Source organism: Plectropomus leopardus, chromosome 14 (assembly GCF_026936395.1).
Source record: "Plectropomus leopardus strain MGB_pleo_1.0 chromosome 14, ASM2693639v1, whole genome shotgun sequence".
In the NCBI taxonomy this organism is placed as follows: domain Eukaryota; kingdom Metazoa; phylum Chordata; class Actinopteri; order Perciformes; family Serranidae; genus Plectropomus; species Plectropomus leopardus.
Window position 1 is genome coordinate 6,994,766 of NC_142189.1, and position 23,200 is coordinate 7,017,965.

The following is a 23,200-nucleotide window of genomic DNA, read 5'->3' on the forward strand; positions in this document are numbered from 1 at the left end:
AGCTGATGTTATCCTGTGGACATTAATTGTCAGAAATTACATGCAAAAGTTGTAAAGGATATAATATAAAACTTAACATATAGGATAAACGACAGCGTTACATTAAGAATAACATTAATTATTATAACGCTATTATTGTTTTTACCAGCAATGGAAGCATACAAGCTCACTCATTCCTTGAAAAATCTGCCGAGCCCAGAGCTCTGGTATAAGATGGACATTAAGCCTTGTGTATACAACAAACGCATTCATATGATAAACAAATCTAGACTCTGTTCAGTCCAGACATGAATGATAAAGCTCAGTATTTACAAATCGATACAATAACATGTGACCACCCAGAGAAAATATGTCCACAGTGTAACGTTTCTACACACTTGGAATAACAAGCGCGTCTCCAGTGAGTAGAGCTAAGCGCGGCATGAGCATTTTATTACAGTGAAAACAATGTTGAACTGATGACTGTGTGACAGTTTGAAACATATCCGTGTCGGAAGTGGTGTGAAATGTTGGAACATGAACAACTATCGACAAATAATCCTTTTTTTTTGTTTCGTCACTAGTGAAAAAATGCCTTTGAGGACCTGACACACTAAGCCGTCAATGCTGGCCAACATCGGCCCTTGAAGGCTGTTTTTCAACAGATTAGGCATACTGAATCAGCGTTGGAGGTGGTGGAGCTCTTTAGTCAACAAAATCACTCTGAGCTCGGAACTTGAAAAGAGAAATGCAAGTGAGGAAAGGAATCAAACTTAAGTCAAGAGGAAGTGAGATCGAAAAAAAGATTACACAAGTTTAAATTGCTTTCCTTCTGCCATTGAGCTTTATAGCAGAAATGTTGGTGGTTTGTGTTGTTGCTCACAGGCGCACGGTGAATAATGTGCTAACTGGCTAACGACCATCACCTGTTGGTGTGGAGAGTTATTTCCTCTCACAGAGGTGCAGAACGCACCTGCAGGTCAGCTGTTGGCTGTAGTCTTTGTGGTATCTTAAAGGTCAACTTATTGGCTCTCTTTTTCCCCTGTCACCAGTTTGTCCTTGTCATTTGTTATTTCATTATTTTGTGGTGTTTTTTGTGTTCTTTTTTTGGTCAGCTATTTATTTTGAAAAATTTCACACAAATGAAGGACATTGTAATTAATACTGTCACTGTATACAAATGACACAGGGGTCTGTACTCACCTATGACGAGGTCCCTGGCAGAGGCGAGGACCAGGGAGCTGGTGAGTGCGACTCCGTACAGGGTGAAGCGGGATGAAGTGGTCCTCAGACTGCCGTAGTGGAGCAGCCAAATGAGGCCACAGCACAGGCAGAAGTAGACAGGCCGGCTGTACGCTATGATACGATTATGGCCCTGCAGGGACGAGAGTACGAGGATACAAATGGTTCATTATAGAAGCTGGTTTCCCATGATGTCCCGGTACAGCTCGGTATTTGGAACATGCAGTCGTGTGCATTTTAGATCAGAAAACAAGGAAAAATACTATACTGCAAATGACAGTTCTTTTAAGTACATTTTACTGATTAGATTACAAGCAGCTTTCTTCTTATTTGAGCAGCACATCACTGCCAAAATTAGGGTGTCAATTCCCACCATGCCCTGCAATACTAAAAATGCGTATCCTCGTGACACACTGTCGATGAAAGTATGAAACAAAGAACTCTCACTGCATAACTCAATAAAACAATCATTCTAACAAGAAAGAATTCAGCCGGTGGTATCAGTGTCACATGAGCCCCAGGGACAGCGACACAGGTATAAGCAGAAATAGCATCAAGTGTAAGGTTTCACAAGAGAGGGAGAAATGCACGTCTGCAGTGTGCAGGTTTCAACCCAAGAGGCTGCGAGCTGTCCTGCTTTTCCGCAGAGCAGAGTGCTGACAGTTTATGCACCAACATCAGATCAAATAGACGCAGGTTCGCTCAAAACGCGTCAGTGACGTTGTAAAGGAAAGAGGTGCACGAGGTGAGACGAGGTGAGGGAAAAGGGGACGACATGAGGGGGGAAGAGGAGGGAAAGAGAGTGGAGAGAAAGTGGGAGATACAGACAAAGAGTGAGAGAGAGAGAGCTGTGGTCTAAACTCTGGCCAGCTATTTAAAGCTTGTGCCTGCAGCTGAGTAGGAGCTGCATTAATAAAAGACGCTGTTTCAGAGCAGGCTACTGACGCAAGGGAGGGAGAAACTCGCAGACTCGCTGGGGGAAAACAACATCATTTTCAAGAACCAAAACAGAAACAGAAAAATAAGACTGACTAATAACTACACGTCAAATTCCAGATGAAAGTAAAGTAGTTCTGTATTTGTTTACCCTCAGTCTAACATTTAAGTGTAAAGGTCATTTTTATCTTCTGTTTTGGTAATGCTATTTTCTATTTTGTCATTTTGTACTCCTGACCTTTGTATCATGCAGAATCTAAGCATCACCTTCAAGCCCAAAACTCCCCATAATATGGGGAGTTTTGGGCTAATATAACGCTTTGACACCTGGATCAGCATCACTTTTCCTGTGCTGGATTCAGGCACCTTTTTACTGGCATTTAAACCTCTGAAACCTGACAAAACTGGCTTGATATCTTTCAAAAAAAAATGGGAAAAAACATAATTAGCAATTAGGCAAGAAATTTTGTGCAAGGTACAAAAAAGGTAAAGGTGACAAGAAATGATCTGAAAATAGATTATTAAATACGATCAAAAAATGAGGAATAATGATAAAATAAAAATAAGAAAATACTTTGTTGAGGTCATTTTCTTGTTTTTTGTTTGTTTCTTTTTTTAAGTAAGGTAATTTTCTTGCAAATGTATGGGCCTTTTTTCTTTTTTAGTCGCTTGCTGCCCTCTTCCCATGTTTTTGGCAGAAATCAAGTCAATTTGCTCAAGTTTCAAAGGGTTAATGTGCCCAAACAGTGTCGGAGAGTTATCATTACTTACATGTCGAGGGGAAGAGGAGTCTGGTTGAACACTCTGTCAATAAAGAAAAACACAAGTAAATTTTCCTAACTTAATGTCTCAATATAGCTCAAATATTTTTGAGTTAGCATAGCATAAATTATTTTTGATCATCAGTTGCATCTCTGTTTCACTTTTTAAGGTCAAGTCCAATGATGTAAAGCTGTTAACTCATTCACCTTTAGTAAGGAATACTGGCAACTCGCAATGACGAGGCAGAACTGAAAGACCCAGATGTCAGTGAAGAAGCCGTGGACAAGCAGCACTGAACCCAGGAAGGCCACCAGGACTGCCAGCATGACGGCCAGAACGTTCTCTAAAACTTCTCTGTTCCTGTGTGGCAATTGAGAAAAGTCAGTGTGTAGTACCCAAACCACATTTAAAAAACACCAAGATAAGTTTAAAAAAAAGGTAAAATGTAAAAATAGAAGTACTATATTGCACAGAGACATATTCAATAATAAAGACAGCATCTAAGTGATTATGTGGTCATGATAACATTTGTAAAGAAGCAAAGGTAGTTTTGAAAATAGGTCTTAGAACAGTATTTAAAATGAAAATTGAAAGGGATGCTCTAATACAGTAAGACAAACTGCTCGAGAGAACAGACAATGCTCAGTCACACTTGGATCTTAACTGAGAGTACTGCTTGCTTGATTAGGAAATTGGAAAGGCTAACAGGTAGACTGAAAAGGTTGGAGATATATACCAGCTGTAATCTTTGCAGTGCTTTAAAAACAATCTTAAAATCTGTGTTTCACTGGTCTTTCTTCTTGCTGCTGGTGGGGAGCATTCAGCTGCATTGTAAATGAGCTGCAGGAGAAACAAGGCTGGCTGACTGACTGACTGACTGACTGACTCCCACATAAAGACAATTACAGTAATCAAGACGAGAAGATAAAAGCATGGTCTCCAAATGCCTTAACGAGTGGAATGATTTTAATTTTGCAATAGACCTAATGACATGGGTGTTAGCATTTACATACAAAGAAATGTCTTATTCTGCTGTAGAACTCACTGAGGTATCCATCCTCAATGCAACTCACTAGACTTAAAACAACAGAGTAAAGCTGCCTAATGCTATAAAAAAAAAAAAAAAAAAATTTTTTTTAAAAATGACAGTGCTGTCTGGGCTTTTTTTTTACCTGTCGAATAGTGCCAGCAGGGTGAGCCGGTCAAAGTGCAGGCCGACCCACAGGAAGGGCAAAAGCCACAAGCGGTAGTACTGCCTGGCTTTGCCGGCGGCAGCGGCGGCTGCAGGGTCCTCCTGTCCCAGCGGTGCATCCTGGAGCTCTGGACTCAGATCTCCGTCCTGCTGCCCCAGCAGCTCTGGGTCCATCGTCAGCAGACGGTTCAGACGGATCTGAGGGAGGGAGATCTGTCTCACGGTCAGTCAACCCTATTCATGCTGCATTCTGACCAATCACTGAACGCAAAAGTATTTTATAAATGTGATTTTAAATAGAAACAGTTGATGTTTAAAAAGACAGTTAATGCAGTTTGGAGAAGAGAAATATGAAAAGTATTAAAATCTGAATGTTTCGATTTTGGCTGATGCACAGCATAAAGACTGTACCACCACCACCACCACCACCACCTCACCCACTCCTAGCCATCTGGATTCTTGTTGCACAAATGGTTAAATAGCCAGTAACAGATGATCAAAGACACCTTTTACTGCTCATATAGAGCAGGCACAGATCAGATCAGATAAGTACGTAGGTGCCAGGCTGTAAAAGGTTTTGAAATCAAATAAACAATTTTCAAAATCAGCTCATGAGCCAACTGGTAGCCAGTCGAGGGATTTTAAAATTGGTGTAATATGATTTGTGTTGTGTCTGAGGTAACAAGAAAGTGCAATAAAAGGGGGGGGGGGGGCAACACCCAACACAGCAAGAAAACTGTTCAAACTGACAGTTATGAATGGCAGAAATATTATGCAAAAATATGCAAAACAGATACAGCAGAGAAAAGAAATGTTTTTGTCTGTATGTCCTGTGTTTCATTTTTTATGTCTATGTCTCTGGGAGTCTAGCTCTCCTTGTCTCTCTCTCGCACGCGCGCGCGCGCACACACACACACACACACACACACACACACACCCACACACACACACACACACACACACGACAGCTCACTGGTTGGGTACTCACCAGGTCATGAGGGTAGAAGCGAACTGAGGTAGAACTGGAGAGGTGGGAGTCGGTGTCCCTGCAGGGCATTAGACAAAATGAGCACACTGATGAGAGAAAAGCATCTGCTGCACTTACTGTATTAAATCGTGATTCATTTCCTGGTGACCTCAAACTAAATAGCCAATAGGCTATTTGCTTTGCTTTTGTACTGTATGGTTGTTTTTTAAAAACCTAGAGCCATCTCACATACCAATGGAGCCAGTGGAAACGTGACCACAAAAAGAAAGAATAGAAAGATATGCAACTGCAAACTCAGTAAAAATATTGGGTAGATTATTGGACAAAAATTTAATGGAAGAGGAAAAAGATTTGTGCCTTCAGAAGAACTCAAGAAAAGTTTAGTTGGTTTATTTATAGAGCAAATTTAAAACCAAGTTAACCAAGTATAATTTAACTGTACAGTACTGTACTGTAATATGTGTCAGGAGGAGTGTACAAGGGTCTCTAAATCTGCAAATGACAAGAATCATTTTCCAATTTGCAAAAGCTATTTTTTTCAAACAATTGAGTATCATCTGCATAGAAATTGTACAATATGTTTAGGGCTGCAAATAAGAATTTCTTATTCTGATCACTATTTTCTTGATTAAATGATAATTCACTGGATCTCTAAATTGTCAGAAAATGGTGCCTGTTGAAAAAATGCCTGTTACAATTTCCTCAAGTCCAAGGTGACGCCTTCAAGTTATTGTTCAAACTGAGTCAAGTCTTAAAATTCAGTAAATGAAAGAAAATGTTTGGCCAACTAATTCAGTTAAGCAGCTAACAGCATGTGCAACCTCTGTCACTAGTCCTGTCATATCCTTTATGCATTATCTTGCACACTTACATGCTTCTGCAACAAACATATATAGCTGCTTAACTATCTAGCAATTGGACACTGTCTCAACACAAAATTGCATGCGTAAGTGATTGAAATATCTGCTCAAGTCAAGAACAATATAGAAGGTAGGCACTGTTTTTTTCTCTCTCCAATTATGTTTTACACTTACCATACGTTATTGGAGGCTCGTCTGGTTGCAGGTTCAAAATTGACCAGGGACACATCACACCCACCAACCTCGTACAAGGAGGGTGTGAGCTTTCCTGGAAGACAACAACAACAACAGAGAGAAGCAAATTCATTAAGCGGAAATCAGAAGGAAAGAGTGATGTCATCTGTGGGAATAATTTCATTACCAACATGTTTACATACAGGGAATTAGATGGCTTTGATAATATTACTGTGTTCATCTGAGCTAATGGGATCATTGAGTGAAAGCGTCTCCTCCCCAAAGAGGCTGTGAGCAAGTCTGTCATTTCCTTCAACAGCAGACAGGTTGTTCCCACTGTGCTTCTGTTGCTTTAGTGAAGATATATTATATCATTTATATTTTCTACATGTCCTTTTTATCCTGTATAAATGTAGTCTACATGAAGCTCAACAGCTATGGTAAAAATCTTGTCAGAAATCCTGCACACAGTTCCTTACAGATGACGAGAATAAATGAGGTGACAGAATTTAATGACCTTTGCCTGGCTGAATGGCACTTCTCTTGCAATGTAATTTCGTTCATTTCCAAAGAAGAAATATCTTTAAAAAATTCCTGCATTCTTCCTAAAAATCCAGGAGGAATGTAAAAAAGTTGCTATGGTAACGCTTCTCCAGCTCAGGTTTCAAATGCAATCCAAAGTCTCTCTCTCTCTCATTGTTAATAGTTTGGTTGTTAAAAATGCCGGAAAAGTGAGAAAAAGAATCTGTGATGAGGTGAGGAGTCTGGAGTTAGATGCATGATGCACAGTAAGTATGCCCTAAAACTATTGTGTGAATCAACAAATAATGCTTAAACACAACACAAATGTATCTATAGGGGTTTTTATGTCTCAAAGCACTCATTTTCTCCTGTTTGCCGATGAAGAAAATTAAGGATGACTGTGCAACTGAAAAATGAACTGTTAGCATTCCCTTAGAGCTTTAAAATGTACTTCAAAATGTTTATTTTTTTACTGAAGGATATCTAATAAGGACATGACCCAAGTTTAATTTTTCCAATGCATTTTTTCTGAAATGCTAAAAAGGAAAAGGTTTTCTTAAGATGCTTGATGCAACTTTGCATAAGTGTTCAGTAAACTTGTGTCTGACATCAAGGCTGCAGATTAACTCTGCTAAACGCTGCGTCCAAAATCTCATACTATGCACTGCTTCCAAATATTTGTACTATCACTCAACATACTTTTGTGCATATACACAACAGTATTATGTATGTTATAATTCCCAAGCTATTTCCTGAGAGCCTTTCATCACATCTGTAGGAGTAACGTTACCTAGGCTGCTAGAAATGGAAACCGCAGGCGAACTCGTTATGTCATCTTCGTCGCCAGATATTACTTAAATCGCTGCTTAAGTTGCTGCTAGCTGATGTTTGGCAGGTTTATGTGTGTACAAAATTTCATAGCATGCCATTTCAATAGTTTTTGAGATATTTCATTCATTCATTTTATGTAACTGCTTATTAAAACCTAGATACACAAGAATTATAATGCTCTGAGATTACTAACACAGACTCAGACACTCAGATCACCAAATTTCTCTAATAGCCATCTGCTCCGGGTCAAAATATGAGTAGAAGTAATCTAATAATCACTGGTTCAGAGGAAGGACGTTAATCAGCTCTCGCTATAAACCCCCTCTCTGTTTTTTGAAACAATCATTAACCCTCTGAAACCTGGTTTGACATCAGTTTTCTTGTGCTGCGTCAGTTGCCTTTCACAAGCTACTTGGCCACTTGAAGCCTTAGCAAATTGTTTCCAAAAATATTGTGGGAAAAGTCAGTTACAAACTTGGCAAGGAATGTCCCCAAAATTGCAAGAAATTAGTAAAAGAGTGACAAGAAAATTACCTAAAAACTAGTTGTTGTTTTTTTAAATTATCAATAAAAGGGGGAAAATGTCGAGAAAAATGTATTCGTAAATATAATAGTTTAACATTTAAAATTATGTTCAAGAAAAAGAAAATAAAGATAAAGACACCATTTTTTTTTTTACATTTTTCATTTTCAGCACTAATTTTCTTGTTTGTTTTTGACTTTTTTTTAATCAATGATTTTCAGGTCATTTTGTTGTTGCTTTTTTACTTATCTTTTTTGCTAATTTTTGGGCCATGTCATTAAATTTCTTGTTGCCTTATCCCCACCTTTTTGACAGAAATCAAACCAGTTTACTCAGGTTTTAAAGTGATGAGGTTATCAGTGTAATGTGCATGTATAGGCAGCATGTATAACAGCAATCACTCGATTGTCAGCAGTGGGGGAGGGGATGATGTTGTAATCACAGGGTAACATTCATGTGAGGTCAAGTATTGGCTACAGACAATATCACAGACAGTGATAAATGGAGCATGGGTAATTGCTGATTGCGCCAGTCCACCGACCGTGGATAATAGCGCTCTGCTATGACTGACTGCAACAGTCATATCTGTGACCAACTCTCGTCATGCTATTTCAAACCACCAAAGCCACTGCAGCAACTTTCTAACTAAAGCATATCAAACCAGAACAACACAGCCAAGAACAACGCGAGATTCAAAATCTGCCATGTGGATCTACTTCCCCAAAAAAACTATCAAAAAATCCAACTCTCTTCCATGAGAAACTCCCTCATGTTAGCATCTCAGCTCTCTTCCCTACCGAAGTCATCCTGCAAGCTGGTAGCGCCAACAGTTGAGGCCTTGTCCTGAGAACCCTCTAGGTGTGTGCTTCCATTCCTGGCCAGCAGGGAGGCGCTTGCGCTCAGCACGGTCACCTGGGACGGGGTTCTCGATGGCTGACTTTTCACCTGGGAAGTAGAAGGCTGGGAGGCCTGGCTGAGAGCCTCCTGAAGACTGTTGGAGGAGAAGGGAGAAGGCGAGGAAATGAGTGATGGAGGCCACAGGGGAACTGTTAATATACAATATTATCACAGGAAGGGGAGGAGGGATGACTGAGGTAATTTTACAATAGAGGGGTTTCAGGTGAGGTGATGTATATGCTGGTTGTCAAAGCCCAGGGAAAAAATGGCCTGAAACCTGTGTTGACTGGTGTCTTACAGGAATAGATCAGTTTTTTTTAAAGTGGGGTTGTTACACTTCCAGTTTGGAAAAGCAGTCATGAGCAATCTCAGTAGCAATCTACTGCTGTGGTCAGGGTCAGCAACAACATATATTTCAGCCACCAAAAAGCCTCCAACAGTTAGTTTATATGTGTTATTGTGTGATTTGGGCATAAATTGTTAGTTTGGATTCACAAAAATCACACAATAATAAACTAACTAATTGACAGAAGCAGCGGCAGACGAGCAGCTCCTGTTGTTTAGTGAGCTAAAATCACTCTTTAGGCTTTGACGAAAGCATAGTTGGGGATCTGAAGCTGTTAACAGCTTTACCATTGGAACAAGCAGTCAGACAGAAAGGTAAAGCAGTGAAAAAAACTCTTAATATAGTGAACACTTAAACTGATATTTATTTTTTTAGGTGGGACTCTTCTGAGGTGGCTAAAATACATTGTACTGCTGCCTCCATCGACAGCAATACATTATTTTGCTTGTGTGTTGGACTCCAGCCTGCTTCTCTGAACTGGGCCATCCCAGACCGCCATCTATAGTATGTAATACACTGACTATGGATGAATACCTCCTAAAACTTCACTTCAAAAACTCTAAGAAAATTTAAAAGACAGTATGACTTTTTTGTGATTTCTGACAGCAAAAGAAAAGTCTATTTACTTTTATACATAATTTATATTGTGTCACTTATATTCAGTTATCACCAGGTTGCCTGTACCAGTAGTGTGTTCATATTATCTACAAATTTTAGTGGTCTGCAAAAGAAGCTACAACAGACCACATTTACACGCTCGCCACAATTTGACCTCAATCATGTCACCGGCTGTGGATGAGATTTGTGGCACTGACTATAAAGCCTTTACATTAAATGTTAAGGTAGCCTTTTCTGAAAGCTTGAAAGAAAAGCCCAGGCACTGCAGTAGTGGCTTAGCTCTACTTTTCATTTTTATAAAGATCTACCCATAGTGTTTGCACCCTAGAGGTGCAAATGCTAATGCATGTTTTTTTCCTAGCAGAGGAACACTAACATTTAAGGTTAAGGAAAGAAGTGTTATGTAGCACTTTACACCGGGGAATACAGTCAGGGAGAGCAACAACAGGGTGTTACATGCACAAGGAAAAGATTTTAGATGAAGATTATTTATCAGTAATACTGATAAATTACACCACAGGTGGAGGACATACATAACTGTATGATTACTTAAAATGTATAATTATATTTTAAAGTAATCACACAGTGAGTAAATCGATTAAAGTTTGAGATGTCCAGTGCACCACTAAGAAAGTCAAAAAAGTGAAGGGACAGGGAGTGGAGGGATCTGTGCAAGAGGGAACGATTTTGCATTTTGCAAGTTTATTGACCCCTGGCAGGCTGCGCACTTGTTTTCCTTGCTTAACGTTTTTCTAAGCTCAGCATTTAGAAATGTGACCTTGCTAGATAGATGCAGGAAAACACAAAATCTTGGCTGGAGGTGAATAGCAGTTGGCAGTTGTACAACAAAACTGGAGGAGTTTTATAGACCCACGGAACTGATGTGTATCCACAGAAAAAGACCAGTGGAACATAAACATTTAGGTCCACGCACTCTATGTTTGTCCGGCCAAGAGTGCTTAAATTGACACCTTACATACTGAAGTTTTGGGGTGTTTTTTTGGATATATCTCTGAGGGGGGGGGGCTTTGCTTTGCTAAACTGACAGGACTCACAAGCTGTTGAATGAAAGAACCTGTGACCTTCCAGCCACAACATCTAATCAGTCTGCAACCTTAGACCTGACAGATCATTTAAAATATTCTGCAGGGCAGTAGTCAATCATGTCAGGTCACTGTCATCTTAGAAAGCTAAGATTAAATACAACTCTTTCCAGAGAAGACTCAGATTTTCAAGGTCAGATCCCACTTAAAGTTACAAAAGAGACTGATCACTGTTTTGAGAAGAGATGGATTATCTTGGCTTTCACGACAGCTAAACGGATGCCACTGAGGCATTGGAGGAAAATACATATAAAGAATGGACTGCTATAATGAATCAGTTTGCAGCTTACGAGAGGGCGACATACTCTTTATTAAACAAACTTAATCGGTTCATGCTAACATGGGGCCCTTTTACTGGATGGCTACATGCAACTTTGGGGTCAATGCAATAATCTAATGTAACTGAAAGATGGCTGGGCTCAACCCTGAGATGATGTCAGTGTGTGAGTATAGGTGTCAGTATTATTATTCTATTTTTATTTTTATCATTTTATTTTATTCCTTTAGTTATTATTATTATTATTATTATTATTATTATTATTTTCTTTATTGCCTTGATGCATATATGATATTAACTTGTGATGGCTTTTGATTTGTTGTTGTCTAAACTTTAAATCAAAAGAAAAATTAGCATAAAAAAAAGGACAGAGGGGTAGCAGAGATGCTCCCTACAGCTTTAATGAGCAGACAGGAGAAATAGCAGCCACTCTCAAAATTATAAGCAACAAAATAACAAAGTATATTCCTGTGGGGACAGACTTAAACCTTTGAATTTTAAAATGATCAATATCATCTTCATCTCTTTCTTTAGAAAGGTCATTCAAAAGGGCAAAGCAATGTGATACAGCAGGACGTCTGTATTATTGAACAAATCATGCGCAGTTCAGAGGGGAGACGGTATGTCAGCCAAGCAGATTAGTCAGGCCTTGTGGCATTGAGCCTTTGAGTTTGTAAGAACTCCATTCTTTGATCCATGCTCAAAATGTGGAATTTCAAAGATTAGATCGAATGATAAGAGGATGAAAAGAGTGAAGTCTTGAGAAAAAGAGGACGAAAGACATCACATGCAGAGTGGAGACACCCATCCAGTGATGAGATGACGTCTTGCTCGATGTCATGCAGTGCAGCAGACGCAAACTGGTGTTGATGTGGGACAGGAGAAAGAGCGCCACCTGGTAACATGCTCATGCCAGGCAACACAACGATAGAAACGACCCCTGCTCCATGCACGGCGTACCTGAGAGGAGATCCAATGAGAGAGGTGGGTGGGGTGGGGTTACTCCCTGCGTTGTGTCGCCGCCGCACAGCCTGCCGGCGAAACGTGCTACGTTCACGCCGAAATACGACCGTCTCCTCGCTCCCTGGTGCTGTCATGGTGAGAGACATCATTGGCCAGTCAGACTGGATGTGTTTCTTTTTTTGAGAGTTTTATGTGGACACTTGTATGAGGTGGTATCTCCATGTGTTCATTGGGATTTCAGCAACATTTCAAAAACAAACCAACAACAGTAACAAAATCTGCTGCTTAAACTGTAGTCTATTTAAGAAGAGTGTCACTCCATAATAAGGGCAACCATTTCAAAATAAGACATAAGCTACAACATGACTAAAATAGGTGTACTGTAATGGTGGTCTAGTGATTGAGACGTGAGCCGTGTCACCCCTGAGGAGCCATTTACTCCATATCATGCAGCTCAGCTCTATTACTGTCACTATCAAATTAGGGCGAAAACAAACTTAAAACACTACTAAAACATACGTCTGAAATGACACATTTTCCAAGACATATCTATATATCATTTCAAAAAAACCTTATAGCTTTTGCTGGACAATGCCTGCTGTGGCCACAAGTGGTGAATAAAGGATATTCAAACACTTAATTTCCCCAAGATGCTCTATAGTCAGTTGTTTTACTTTTAGAAGATGACATAACACATTATTCCTATTACAAATCAAAAGTTGTATTTAGAAGTAGGCCTGGGTGAAATGGGTTGGAAATTATATTTCTATATTTTTGTGCTTTATCTCGATACACAATATATATCTCGATATTTTTATATCTCCTCAAAAGCAATTCATTAATGCTAGAACTGTGTGACAGAACTGAACATTTTTTGTTTTTTATTTTTTCTTATTATGTGAGAATATTATAGGAATGACTATAAGTATTAAATATTAACACAATTTATTTTATGATCAACAATTAGTAATATAGATATAATGACTAATTGGGTAAAGCCAAGAATAAAAACAAGCAGAATTGTACATCACCTTACTGTGATGCAACCTTTCAAAAAAAAAAAAACACCATTTATTCCATATCATGATAAAACAATATCCAATATGTAAGGCAATATATAGTCTCATCTCTTGATACGATAATAGGTTTATATTACCCAGCCCTTTTCAGAAGTAAAATTCATAACTCTCAGTGCTCAGTGCATTTCACACAGGGGTTTTGCTGTTTAAGCCTTACTTGATCTGGTTAGACCTGTAGCTCGTAGTGGCTAATTCTTTGCTAATGTGAGCAAACTTTAAATAGATATTGCTGTAATGCTGCCATTGCTGAGTCAGTTTGCCGACTTTATGACTCATCTTTAAATGTGCTTCTCTGATGCTACATTTTAGCATTTATGGTTATATTATGTTTATGACTTGTGGCCACTGAGGCTGGTGTTGAGCCAAAGTTTTATACTGTAGTCTTGCTTTAAAGGTACACTATGCAGGACTGGTTGGTTTTTGTTTGTAAACATGGCCAGCAAAAGTGAAAGTGAAAACCAAATCCAGATCTACCTTATTTTTGCAGCAAACTTTGTCTTCTTGGCAGTTTGCATCTGTGTATATTTTTCAGCACAGTTTCCACAATTTCCACTACCCATTTGTAACCTACAGTCTTTGCCCAGCAGTGCCCAAACACAGCAAGATATGAAGAAAATTAAAAAATTTAAGCAGAGGGCAGGGTTTCTGAGGATAAATACTCTGCCACAAACTGCTACTACGTCATAAGAGATCATTAAGAGGGATTACTTTTGTACGAATCTATACGTTAATCCTGCACAATAATACCATTAATGACATCACCATTGGGCAAGCTGACGGAGAGCTAAGGCTGAAAAACTTCTAATTTTATTCCTGCGTCAAACCCTTTAAATGTTAATTTGCGCCAAATGCAGAAGCACAAAGAGAATACATGTAAACAAATCAAAATTCTGAGAACTGCTCAACAAATCAGCATGTGAAACCTTAAATGCAAAACCCTGAAGTATATTATGTTGAGCTGAGGTTAAAATCAAATTATAAGCATTTGAGATGGAATGCATTATTTCTTCACTAAAAGGCCGCTTAGACTCGCTGCAATGTATGCAATGCCAAATGGTAAGGGGAGTGCCATGCAAATATTGTCCATCCAGCAAATTCCCAACAACAACCACTAACTGAGGACATCAAATCCAGTCAAAGAAAGGTTTAACCAACCAACTGATGCTGTGCTAGATTCTACAACCAATGAATGCCCCTATATGGAAGCGGCTGTGACCTTGAAGGCAGAGTCAGGTTAACACAAATCCAGACAGCAGGAATCAAACGCTACACTATGAAACCAGCCAACGTCTGACAAGCCCAGACATATCCTGCTCTCACATTGTACATCCTAGGAGGTGTCAACTTTAGAAACTTAAAAACACAACAAACGGCAAGAAACAGAAGCCAAAGAACAAGAACCTAGAAATGAAGAATGTGGGGGAAGGGAGTGTCTGTGTGACTCGGTGTGTATGACACTAATAAGAGAGCTGCTGTTTGCCTAACCTCAGCACAAAGCACACACTGTGCCATCATGCTAATAGTGATCTACACAAGGAACACTATGCCTCGGTCAGAATTGTCACTCCATGGAAACTCACCATGGTTACACCGAATGAGCAAGGCAGACAGCATCTCTTATGCAGACACGTCCACACGCACGCGCGCGCGCACACACACACACACACACACACACACACACACAGGCAAAAAACAACTCTAATATCTGAAGGACTACACCCAAAACAGTCTCAGTTTTGCTGGTAAAGTAAGTGGGCATGATACATGGTTTCCTGTTAATGTTCAATACACAAGCCTCATTCAGTTACCACACAAACAATCTAAATCTGCAAAGCAAGCAAAAATAACAAAAGCAGACTAATAATAGAGCCAGTATTCTATCTGGGAGTATCTCAGTATAATAGAGTTCTGCTGATAATTCACAAAAAAGAACGCATGTCTGAACAGGCAGATAAATCAGCACTGTTAAATGTGGATAGTGTTGAACAAATTATTTCTTGTGATACATTTCAGAGACGACATGAAGTGCGGACGAGTCATCAAACGCTCCTGGTAAAGCAGACAGAATGCACTGTGTACAGTATGTGGGAGCGCTGTGTGTGGTACGTACCCCGCAGGGAAGCAGCAGTGGCATCCTGAGGCTCAGTGAAAGCTGCCTGATTGGGCAGACTGTTTCTGGAGCGGGTCACTGACTCCAGCTGGGAGGCCCGACCCAGCAGGGACGCCGCATCCAGGACTTCCCCTTCTTTGGCTTCCAGGTCCGACTTGGAGGTGGTAAGGGGCCGAGGCCCAGCTGGAGCTCCGAGGCGGCTGGGATCGTTAAGGCAGGCTGCCGTACCACTGTCCAAACTCAACACTCTGGCATGTGTTTTGGCGCTGCCTGTGCTGGGGGTACGGCGAGAGGTGCGCCGCTTCCCTTCAGCTCGCGCTCCCGCCTCGGATCCTGCCGCAGCTTTTGCTGTGGAGGAGGAGGAGGAGGCCGCGTTGGCTGCAGTGTGCTTGGCTTTCAGGGCCCTGTAGCAGCCCTCTGGTGAGTGGCAGGAGCGGGAAGTGGTGCTAGATGAGCTGTCTGTGCTTAGGTGGTGGGCGGAGTGGAGACTGGAGGCACAACTGAGTTCACTCTGATCGCTGGAGTCCTCCTCTCCACCCCCAGTAAACACAGCACTACAAGGCTTGGCCATACCACGCAGAGACATGTAGTCCCGGTGACGGCTGGCGTCAAAGCTGCTTGCCCTTTTCTTGCCAGTCCGCCTGCGTCCGCTGCGCCCTGTTGACAGGGAGGAAGTCCTCTGAACGATGTTGGCTGACTTTGGTTGACTGGCGTCTTTCGCCTGCTCCTGCTCTGATGCAGCTACACCTGTTGAGCCGTCAGCATTGGTCCTGATGCCAGGCTCTTCCTGGCACCTGCCAGGTTCTACCAGCTCTTGGGCTGCAGTGGGTGGTGTGTCAGCAGGTAGTTTAGCAGTCAGCTCATTGGCATGCGGGTTTTTATTGGCCTCCCTGGAAGGAAGGTTGCTTAGACCTCGAGAGCTAATACTGCCGAGGCTGGAAGTCCTGCCGTCTGCGGGAGCAGATACAGCATCTCCTCTGTCCCGTACACGCTCATCCCCTGAGAGCGAGAACAGGCTCTCCACGTGTGTCGAGCTGGTCTGTTCGCTGTGAAAGCTGCTGACGGTGCTGTTGGTGTCTCTGTCTGTGCCGCTGCAGTAGCTCTCAGTGGAGCCACTACTGCGAGTGCTCAAGCTCCTCAGGCTATCAGCACTGCGCTCTCCTCCCTGGGACTTTCCTCCTCCACTGGAGCCTTTCCCACCACCACCCACCTCCACCTGGTACAGTCCTGAGCTGCCTTCCCCTGCTTCCCTGGAGGCCGAGCGGGCTACTCTGCGTGATTCTTTGTGCCTGTAACACTCGATTCCCGAGGTTGAGGGCACAGCTTGGTCCTGCTGGTACAGCCGCTCGGCCCCCTCCCTGCCACAGATCCCCAACCTGTGTGGTATGACTGTCTCCAGCTCGCACACAGGGTCAAGGCCTCCTCTCCTAGGTGGAGGGTACAGAGCAAAGTCTGGCAGACACGGGTCAGGGAAAGCAGAACCTGCTGAGCTAGAGGTCCGAGGCAGCCCCCGAGAACGGAGCTCCTTCCTATAGCTCTGAGATTGCATGGATGCATGAGTGGTCACCTCTGTGTCACACGACGAGTGTGACAGGCTGAAGTGATAAGCAGCAGAATTACAGAGATCAGCAGGTTCCCTGGACAGCTCTGAAGGACACAAGGAGGTTGACGGCTGCAAGGAGGCGAAGGAGTCGTTGGGAACAAGGCAGTACATCTTTGTATCTGATAGCAGATCTGAACGGACACAAAGAAAAGAAACATTAAAGACAGTGTTGAGATGTCACAGCCAGTAACATGAGGAAGGCTGCAGCTATACACCAGTTTTAAGTTATACCTTGATATGAAAGTTGACAGTTATCATACTGTGTACATTTGCTAAACTATTGAAAAAAACAAGCGCAACTGGATGGAGAATCTCATTTTTATTTAAAATATTTTCAAAAGTGAAACTTTTAACATATAATTCCATTTTCAAAATTGGTTTTAAATCCAAATTGTAATGAGAAAACATTTGTTAATCTAAAATTAACTCTTCTGTTTTCATTTTTTTAGCATCATTCTGAATGAATATATAATAATTATGTTATACTATGAAACTGCAATATTTTCTGAGACTGTTATCACACCTTGAAAACGGTTGTAAAATCTGACAAGTTGATTTTACTGAAGTTTTGTTATATAATTAATTCTGTAAATTTGCAACTTAAAATGACAATTTTAATTAAATTGATCTTTCAACTCCACAAGATTAAGTAAATACAGCTAAATTTCAAGTAAACTTAAGACTTCAATACAAAATAAACATTAATTAAGATTCATAGTTACATTTTCTTTCCTTTTCAAGGAATTGGGTTTCAAAGATTACTTTAAGATCAACTTGTCAGATTTTACATTGTAAACACAAAGAAGCTTTCTGTTTGTAGGTGAAGTTGATGCATGTTTACCATGATCATGACTGCAGCTCTCGACAAGAGTCAAACTGATGTCATCTGAAGTCTTTCCCACATCTCCTGAGAACATAGGAAGAAAGGAACTAAGAAACGACATGTTCATCAATTATTGAAACATTCACAACCACTAACCCTGGTCACCCACACGTCACAGGCTTCTACAGAGGGTACACAGAAACAGAAACTTCTGCCATCTTCTAAAGCCGCGTTTCCATTTAAAGCTTTCAGTATAGTACCTTTGGAACCAACATTTACACCTACGAACACGTACATCGAGCCTAGATCTGTTTAGCGTTTCCACCACAGACAGTACTCTTACATGTGGGTGGGGTTTTGTGACTCGCTGCTCCATCCAGCAGCACTCACTGTATTTCCTTGCTCCCCGGTGATACAGTGTGAAGTGTGCACCTCGTTTATAATCCACAGAACAGGGCTGCACACTCACATTTTCAGAATAAAAAAGAGCAGTGTGAAGCGAGAGTATCTCTCAATGTAGTATTTAAAAATAGCAGGTTTGTGCATTACACCTAGTCAGGGAACAGCAGGGGTTTAGTACTGCTGGAGCACACAAGAACAACTCTCCATCACAGTTTTTCTCCAAGTGAAGATTAAAATATATGCGGTTCACATAATCCAGTAACAATTAATATACATTTTTTAAACCTCTGAAGATCCACTCATTACTAAGATTCAGTCTTAGTAAGATGATCCAAGAGAGACAATAAAAACAAATGAAATAGTCAATGTGGCAATTTGATATTTAAGGTGTGTTGATGGATTCACGTCATCATCTCACACATTGAGTAACATTACAAGTAAACGTTCCGGCTTAAAAGTTTCCGCCAGTCAGCCCAATGAATTAAAATATTTCTTCTCAGTCTGGAGATGCTGCTCGAGGCTGCAAAACATGCTTTCTTTTTATAGTTATAGTTTGCTAATGTTTTAAAAACCAGCCACAACTCTGAGCACAGTGTTGATTCTCCACTGACCAATAAATGGACTGCAGTGTCTCTAGCTCCACCTTTTACTTCTGGATCTGTGTGCTAGGTACTACAAGCAGTGTGGTGACAAAAATGGAGACAGTAAACAATACCATCCACAACTTTTCACAAGGGAAACACAAAATATGTGTATCAAACTGAACTAACCCGACCTGCTTGGTGGAAAAGCTGCTTATGAATCACTACTTCTGAGAGATATATACCCGGAGACACCAAATATCATGAGCTCTTCTGAACAGATTCCTTGAAATCCCTGATAACCTTTGAACGAAGACATAACTGTTCTTTGCAATCACTTTTCCACAAATCCTGCGCGTCTTACTTGGGGATACTTCCTGAGAGTTTTTGATGGACAGTCTGAATAGATGGAATCCTTGAAGGGAAGAAGATTAAAAAGCTAAACCCCAGCAGAGCCCTTGTCCCACTTCCGACCATTTCCTGTCATCACAAACTGCCAGCTAATTAGAATGGCATCGAACAGACTCGCTGAATTATTCAGAGGACGCAGCCGCCTCACTCTAACACTCAGTACAATGGACCCGGAGCAAAGCTACAAGTTCATTTATTGTCTTCTTCTCAGTTTTCCAATAACGAGTTTCTGGAGAACGACTCCCATGCTGGGTCTTACAGTGTATTACTTTTTTTATTTTTTTCAAACTCAGCAGTGGCTGTCTAAAGCTGCCTCATCTTGCTTTGACTGGTGAGGTCACAGTAATGCTGAGTCAGACTACATCTCCTGAGCAGCTGGGGTGATCATGGTCAGGGATGTGGCGATCCGGCAGAGAGAAAATGCATCACAGGGTCACAAACAAGGCTGTAAAACCAAAACTGGAGGAAACTAAAACACATCAGAAAACACATCTTTTTTTCATACCTTCATATCTTCTTGACATTACACCAAGAAATAAAGTAGATCACAGTAAAAAAAAAAACAACTGAGATGCTGCTGACATCATGTAGCATGTCATGTCATGTAGCATGTAGGACATTGTCTAGGGAAAGGTGATATATTACAATTTTCCAACCTGCAATCATCAGCACGACAACCGGTGCTTTCAAAGTTATATGTAAAGATGCCACAACCCCCTGCCCCACCCGAGATGTGCTCAAGCAGCAAATTTACTACATGCCACAACCCCTCTAAGGTTTTTCACTTCAATAAATGAGCCCCTCCAGGATGTTGCAATCATGACAGCTTACGCAAATTTAGCCAATCCCCACGAATACTGCGCAACTTTGCAACCTTCTTTTTTATATCTTTCGCAGCTGAATGTCACTCCTGGGGCAAACAATTGATCTGTTGATATGTTCACAGCTGATCAGATCGATGGATACGAGAAGATATTTGCAGATTTTTTGAAGTGAAAGAGAGTTTTAGTTTAGTTTTACTTTTAATGCGGCTAATGTTCTACTGCTCCTCTCTGCCTACTTCACTATAAATAACCAAACGGTGTTTTAATATCGCTCCTAATTAACAGTCCAGCTCAATTCATTCATTTATTCAAACCTTTGTTTAATTGAGATTATGGTGGGACAAATTAGACTATGGCGGCCTGCCACAGTCTTGGTTATTAATGGGAAACACTGCTAATATACCCCAATAACTTGATACCACCCAAGGCTAACTTGACACTTGATTTAAGAATACATGAACAGGCAGTCATAGTTACCTTTGGCTACTGTTGCTCTTCCGTGAGTGGATGCAATCTGAAATTTGAAGAAAAAGATAAATTAAGCCATTTGTCTTCTAAAAAAGATCGCCAGGATGTCAAAAGCACATTTCTGAAGTAAAATCTTCATACAGGCAAACTGCCAAGGCGTGTGATCGTTATAGAATTCGACATCCAAAAGAAGACCCTGTTTTGTGTATTACAAACAGCCGGCGCCTCTTCACTGTCATCACTGAGCAAAGTTTTGGCTTCCCTTCCAACTCGCTACACAGCAGCTGAGCAGAACATGCCGGCTGATTAGCGACTCAAGGACACACAGTACAAAGACGGAGAGCGCATCACCCATGGGGATTTAGAGGTTAAATATATCTCAGAATAAAACAGCGAAATAACTTTGAATATTTAAGGAGATATCAGCTGACAGCAGGTTACGTGAGGATCATACGTAATGAAAAGCTCCCTCACACATACACAAACAGGTCCTTCCTTTTGTCCAGTAATAACAAAAGTCAATTTCAAACTTGGACTTTTACTCCTTTGGTTTGTCTTAGCTGTTTGTCTGCACTTTGACAGGTTGCAGTTCACACAGTACATGTTACACTAAAATGGAAAGAGGTTTAAAAGCTGTCAGCACTCAGCAGATGACACTTGTTTGTGGGAAGATTAAAATTGTTCCCTGTAGGTGTAGCAGTAGTTTGCTGCTCATTTATCACTTGTAACACAAGCAGAGATTTATTTTGTTTAGAATTTGTTTGTAGACAAAGTGGTGCTTTCAAAAAGTGAAGGTATTGGATTATTCAGATGAAGTTCAGTTTAAAATGTAGACACAATATTCTTCAAAAGCAAACATGCTCAGGACCAAAAGACATAAGAACTCATTTATCTTTGCTGCAATTGGCCTTTTAAGTAGCTCATGCATTTTATTTATTGTACTGTATTCAGTGTTGATTATTATCTCTGTACAAAATATTGCCCCTTGGGGAATATAAAGATATCCTCGATCCTTGACATTAATTTACACAATAGAGCATACAAAATCTGAAGCTAAATTGCTTATGTGGATTGATCGATAATTTGGTTTATAAAATGTTAGAATATTGTAACAAATGCAAATCACAACCTGGAGTTTTAAACACAATTTTTTCTAATCTTCATGTCAATAACAGACGGGGCACAAATTACAGGAAAAAGCTGAATAATAGGGAGGAGAAACATATCAAATACTAATTATTTTGTGCATCAAGGCTCTCTGAATGGTCTGGTCTCATCCTCCATTCTAGTTCCTGATGTGTGTGCCCGTCTCTGATGCTGTGTCCTTTTGTTATGTCTGGCTGTGTTTGTTCTCCTTAATATATGCTGTACTCAGGTCTTTCTTGCCAAAAAGATACCTCCATCTCAACAGGATTACCATATATATTAAAGGTTGAATATATAATTGAAAGAATATCTTCAGAGTTCTACAAAATTGGTGAGGAGCACTGAAGCGGCTCTGGAGGCTTATGGTACCTTCCCTCCAAAGTAGTTAGTTTAGTTTATTTGATGTGGACATCACCATAGCATTAGAAATGTACATTTAACATGCTGTTTGTTTTCACATGCACCTCCTTATGCTAACAATGCTTATGGGTATATGCCTTTTATATATGTACACTGTATGTAATGCGTACACCTTTTAAGTTGACGCGGGCAGGTATGCATATAGACACTGAACAGTGCATGTGTATACGCATAATTACATCTGTCACAGCTAAGTGCAACCTCTCTCTCTCTCACACACACACACACACACACACACACACACACTTACAAATGCATGTATGTGTTTATTATTTTATTTTTCTTTCGAGTAAATATTTCCTTTTTGGATGGGTGGGAGGGTGGTTGGCTGAGGTGTTCATATGCACATTAAAAAAGGGAATGTTAGTCTAGGTACATGCCCACTGTATTTTTTTGTATGCCAACATTTCCAAATTAAGAAATTAAAAAAAGAAAAGAAAAGAAATGTACATTTATGCACGAGAACCAAATGCACTGTGTTTATTATTTGTAGTGAAAGGACAATTTGCAACACCTGGCCACAGAAGGCAGGAGGTAAGACATTTCCTTATATTTTAGAAGCGTGAACTTGCATTTTTGGACAAATGATAATTTACTTTTATGATGGCATTGATCATTTCTGCACTATATTAAATAGAGAGTAATATCTGCCATTTGGTGCAAGACATAACATTAGGGGACCTCATTTTTCTTGCAGACAAGATGTGCTGTTTGACAGTAAACGGAAAAGAAACCGATCATTGACAGTAAACACAGCTTTGGCCTGAATATCAGATTGTGTTTTTCCCCAGTAAATTACATTTGAAAAATAACCGGGTTATCTTGAAATTTGAGGACAAGAAACAAATGTCAGCAGGCAGGGGGCGTTTCTTATAACCATCATTGCCTTATTATCTCATTTTCAGCCCTGTGATGTTTGCAGTGTGCAGCAGACCAGTGCTCTGCTTACCTGCTGGTGAGACTCCAACCCAATATAGGAGTTCCTGGAGCTGCAGTCCACTGGTGGAGTCTCTTGCCTGATGAAGTCTGCCATCTCAATACCCCCTCCAGGGTCCCTGTACACACACACAAACACATGCATACACTTTTTACCAGCACAGGCACAGTGCGCTCCCTCCCT

General features: G+C 40.6%; 1 protein-coding gene across 5 annotated transcripts in view; it reads right to left on the minus strand.

Annotated features, from left to right (window-relative positions):
• pcnx1 (pecanex 1) overlaps positions 1-23,200 on the minus strand; it is a 52,331-nt gene that overhangs the window by 19,914 nt on the left and 9,217 nt on the right. The window contains exons 3-14 of one of the 5 annotated variants that reach the window (XM_042500091.2): positions 23,030-23,135; positions 20,524-20,560; positions 17,847-17,909; positions 15,403-17,136; positions 12,211-12,340; positions 8,807-9,000; positions 6,134-6,227; positions 5,100-5,157; positions 4,092-4,324; positions 3,126-3,279; positions 2,929-2,961; positions 1,183-1,354 (exon numbers count right to left, since the gene is read on the minus strand). In XM_042500091.2, coding sequence (XP_042356025.2) covers positions 1,183-1,354; positions 2,929-2,961; positions 3,126-3,279; positions 4,092-4,324; positions 5,100-5,157; positions 6,134-6,227; positions 8,807-9,000; positions 12,211-12,340; positions 15,403-17,136; positions 17,847-17,909; positions 20,524-20,560; positions 23,030-23,135 — 3,008 coding nt within the window. Of the gene's footprint in view, positions 1-1,182; positions 1,355-2,928; positions 2,962-3,125; positions 3,280-4,091; positions 4,325-5,099; positions 5,158-6,133; positions 6,228-8,806; positions 9,001-12,210; positions 12,341-15,402; positions 17,137-17,846; positions 17,913-20,523; positions 20,561-23,029; positions 23,136-23,200 lie in introns of all 5 variants that reach the window. The other 4 variants (XM_042500092.2, XM_042500089.2, XM_088087777.1 and 1 more) reach the window with 4 other exon arrangements.